Source organism: Triticum dicoccoides, chromosome 6B, assembly GCF_002162155.2.
Source record: "Triticum dicoccoides isolate Atlit2015 ecotype Zavitan chromosome 6B, WEW_v2.0, whole genome shotgun sequence".
NCBI lineage: Eukaryota > Viridiplantae > Streptophyta > Magnoliopsida > Poales > Poaceae > Triticum > Triticum dicoccoides.
The window spans coordinates 29,812,426-29,816,891 of record NC_041391.1 but is presented as its reverse complement, the minus strand read 5'-3'; the positions used below and the strand labels follow the sequence as shown (position 1 = coordinate 29,816,891).

The following is a 4,466-nucleotide window of genomic DNA, read 5'->3' as shown; positions in this document are numbered from 1 at the left end:
CTTTCTTGACATATTTCTTAGTGTACACAAAAATGATCATTTATGTATATTCGTTTATGTTCAATAAAATTATGTATAAAATTTGTCCATGTATATCAAATATATTTTTTATTGTACTTCAAAAAAATAGTGCATCGGGAAAAGAGCAAAAAATATATTATGAAACCTATATTTTTCCAAAATAATAGAAATATTACTATTTGGAACAAAGTACCTGTTAGTGGAAAAAAATCTCCACTTTTATAAGTAGTGTCAAAGAAAAAGATCCAGCTGGTTTGAAGTCCTCACGAATGTGAATTTGATTTCTTATTGTTTCAAAAAACAGAAATCGTTTTAGGGGCTTCCCATACCGCACTCTTTAAAAAATGCAATAAAAAATATTGCACAAAAGTAAATATATAGAAAATGGACCAAAAATAGGGGAAATAATAAAATGATAACTAGGAAAGTGAAAACAAAAAAGATGGATAAACTGTTAAGTAGTTAAAGAAATACGAGAAAATAAATAAAATTGAAAAAAAACATATTGCACAAAAGTAATTACATAGAAAGATGGACCAAAATTAGGAAAATAATAAAAGGGTAACTAGGAAAGTGAAAAGAAAAGAGATGGATAAACAGTTAAGTACTTCCTCCGTTCCTAAATATAAGTCTTTGTAGAGATTCTACTATGAACTACATACGGATGTATATAGATGCATTTTAAGTGTGGATTCATTCATTTTGTTCCGTATCTAGTCCACCTAGTGGAATCTCTACAAAGACTTACATTTAGGAACGGAGGGAGTAGTTAAAGAAATAAGAGAAAATAAATAAAACTGAAAAACAAATTTATTGCACAAAAGTAAATATATAAAAAAATGGACCAAAAATAGGAAAATAATAAAATGGTAACTAGGAAAGTGAAAACAAAAAAGATGGATAAACAGTTAAATAGTTAAAGAAATATGAGAAAATAAATAAAAATGAATGAAAAACAAAACAAAAGTAGGGAAAAAGAAAACCTCATGCTAACTAAACTGGACCGAACACAATACAACAAAAGTGAATGTGGAATATCATTATTCCCATGATGAGGGAGAAATTTTTTGTCTAAACATTCGACTCACAAAAAAGCAAGACATGAGGGCCAACTGGCCAAAGCACAAAGGTAGGCCCATTAAACATCATAGTTTTTTGTTAGAACAGTGTTAACACAAAGGTAGGCCCATCAAAACCCACGGTCCAATAGAGCCCACGCACCAGACTTGCTCCTTCCTCACAGTCACAGTGACGAGTACGCAGTTCCAATCCACACACCCAAAAAAGAATCTCTGTCGCCGCCGGCGCCGCCGCCACCGCCGCCTGCGCCATGCTCCGGCTCCGAGAGTCCATCCTTTCCCATATCCTCTCCTCTCCCTCCAAAGCTGCATTCTTCCCACTCAGCCGCCTGCTCTCCGCCCCCGTTTCCCCGAACCCTAGCAGCTTCGCCGTGGAGGAGTACCTCGTCGACACCTGCGGCCTCGCCAGGCCACAAGCCCTCAAGGCCTCCACCAAGCTCTCCCACCTCAAATCCCCCGCCAACCCCGACGCCGTCCTCGCCTTCCTCGCCGGCCTCGGTCTCTCCGGCCCCGACGTCTCCGCCGCCGTCGCCAAGGACCCGCAGCTCCTATGCGCCAAAGTGGACAAAACCCTGGCTCCGGTGGTCGATGGGCTCACCGGCCTCGGCCTGTCGCGTTCCGACATCGCCCGCCTCGTCTCGCTCGCCCACGCCTACTTCCGCTGTAGATCCATAGTCCCCAAGCTGCACTACTACCTGCCCCTCTTGGGCTCCTTCCACAACTTCCTCCGGCTGCTCAAGCACTCACCCCGCCTTCTGTCGTCGGACCTCGACAAGGTTGTCAAGCCCAATGTTGTGTTTCTTAAGGAGTGCGGGCTAGATGATTGTCATATTGCCAAGCTGTGTATCCCTGTACCGAGGATGCTCGCCACCAACCCGGAGCGCGTCCGGGCAATGGTGGCATGTGCTGAAAGATTGGGTGTTCCTCGTGGCACTGGAATGTTCAGGCAAGCGCTACGGGCTGTCGCGTTTCTCAACGAGGAGAAGATTGCCGCCAAAGTGAACTACTTGAAGAGTACGTTCAGGTGGTCTGATGCCGAAGTGAGCATTGCTGTGCGCAAGTATCCGATTCTGCTGGAGAAGTCAAAGGAATCTCTGAAGCGCAGGTCCGAGTTCCTGTTCTATAAGGTGGGGGTGGAACCCGTGTACATTGCTCATCGACCGGAAATAATTTCTTATAGCATGGAGGGCCGACTCAGACCCCGGTACTATGTTATCAAGTTTCTCAAGCAAAATGGACTGCTAGATCGTGACTTGAGCTTATATTCTGCGGTCAAGATGACTGAGAAGGTATTTGTGGAGAAGCTCATATGCCCTCACAGGGAAGCCGCACCACACCTCGCTGAAGACTATGCAACAGCTTGCAAAGGGGAGATGCCAAATAATTTCAGATTCATATGAACAGAAAAGGGCTATGGAAGTTGGTTACAGTGTATTGTGCAACAAAGTGATCACCCTGCGTGTAAGCTCTTAGTACTTCCTGTTTCAGTGTTCTTTTCCTAAGATGATGTTGGTTGTTTTCTGTGGTGTGCTTGTTGCTAAATGCTAACTCCTTATATGAAACTGATAACTTGATTCCTGAACCCCTATTTGTTCATGTTGTCATTCCTTAGAGAAGATCTCTGTAAATGAAAGTTCATGGATATTTTGTCTTTCTGACTTCCATGAAAGATCTTGGAAACTGGATATGTGCGGTGGTCCAATTTTATGATGAACCAAGCATTCACAAAACCAGAAACCAAAAGAGTAATGTGGTCTCGTTTTCCACCAAAATGTATAAGTATCATTTGCTTCCATGCCAAAATTTATTTGTCATGCATGTGCATATTCATTTCCTTATCTTTTAGCTTCCACTGTATATTGATTAGTACCAACTTTCATTAATATTTAGGTTAGACTTCGAGACACTGAGACCTTCTGCCGGTTGTCCATTCTAACATAAAGAGTGGCAAGTTGTGTTTTGTGATGTGATTATGTTTCCTGGTTGTGTTTAATGACCAACAGGGGTAACCATCCCTGCTACTGTCACCGTGCCATTATATACAAACATTTTCCCTGTTCAGAGACACGAAAGATGACAGCTATTTAGATCTGACAAAAAAGAGAAAATTGCAGCAACTAGTTGTATTGTGTGAAAGCTGCAAATGGCAACTGCAGCTGATGATCAACAAGATGAGAAATAGTATATATTCAGCGAAACCAGAATATGACTTAGTAAAAGTTATACGGTTATTCCAAGGTGATGAAGCGCCTATCTGCGAACTGGGATTCGACCAGTTGGCTAGTGGCGTGTGGCCCGCTGCACACCCAGCCTGCCACCTGTGTTCAAGCCTTTGGCTCCGAAGAGTGTTGTGCCTGGGTTAAAAAATACCAGAGTCTAGTCCCTGCCCGGTGACTCCAACTTGCTTTCTTGGCCATCGGATGCAATGCACCTCTGTTATATTACGTCTGCAGAGCATCAACAGATCTGGGCTTCTGCTGTTTAATTTTTCATGCTCTGACTTGAACTGAGGTATGTTAACTTTCTTTTCCTGAACTTCATGATCAAAATGGAGGAGAATGTAACACTTAGGCGATGTGAAGGCTTGTGTTGACATCTGGTTTATAGTTATATGAAGATGAACGCATTGGATGTTAGGTTCAGATATGATAGATACAACAAAGCCCATTACCACGAGCGAAAAAATCACCCTGCTGTTCAGATTCATAAACCTTTCTTAAAAGAGTTATACTTAAGCAAAAATAATGGTTAAGATAGGTTATTTTCTTCACTGGGGTTAGACTTATGTTTTACTCAGACGTTCCAGCGAACCATCTCTCTAGTATGAAGATAACAAACCTAATCAGTCGATGTTATTTTTTCTGCTGCCCTGGAGCATACTATATGGTGATGCTGAATTACAGTATTAAGCATGAGTATATTTTTCTTAATTTGAAACGATGGATGACTGCATGTGGTTTGCGGTTATTCAGTTCTGACTATTAAACATTCATTCTCGACTGAAAGAAGTGGATGTTTCCATTGATGCGTCAGGTAAAAAATGTACATGTGATTGAGGAAGTGAGTTGTGCTTTCTCATGTTTGCAAGCATTGTTCATAGAAACAAAAGATTGAATTTATATACTTAGGTCTGCATGTTTGTTTTCCTTTTACAAGTTGACTACAGCTGTTGATGCCTATTGGGGTTATTTATAACAGTCCAAATATATGACTTAAAACGTAGCATTTTATTTTGCTGTAAGACACCACTGTCCAGTAAATAGTAGCGACATTCAGTTCTTGGTACAGTAAGTAGTCTGACTGAACCTAAAGGAATGGCGCTCTCCTGTCTTACCACCGAAATGGAGAAAACATGGGGTGCAGCTT

At 41.5% G+C, this 4,466-nt stretch overlaps 1 protein-coding gene across 1 annotated transcript; it reads left to right on the top strand.

Moving 5' to 3' along the window:
- The first annotated feature begins 1,266 nt into the window (after positions 1 to 1,266).
- On the top strand, positions 1,267 to 2,704 carry LOC119326739. Its single transcript, XM_037600358.1, has one exon. The coding sequence runs from the start codon at positions 1,352 to 1,354 to the stop codon at positions 2,498 to 2,500; it is 1,149 nt and encodes a 382-aa protein (XP_037456255.1). The 5' UTR covers positions 1,267 to 1,351; the 3' UTR covers positions 2,501 to 2,704.
- The last annotated feature ends 1,762 nt before the right edge of the window (positions 2,705 to 4,466 follow it).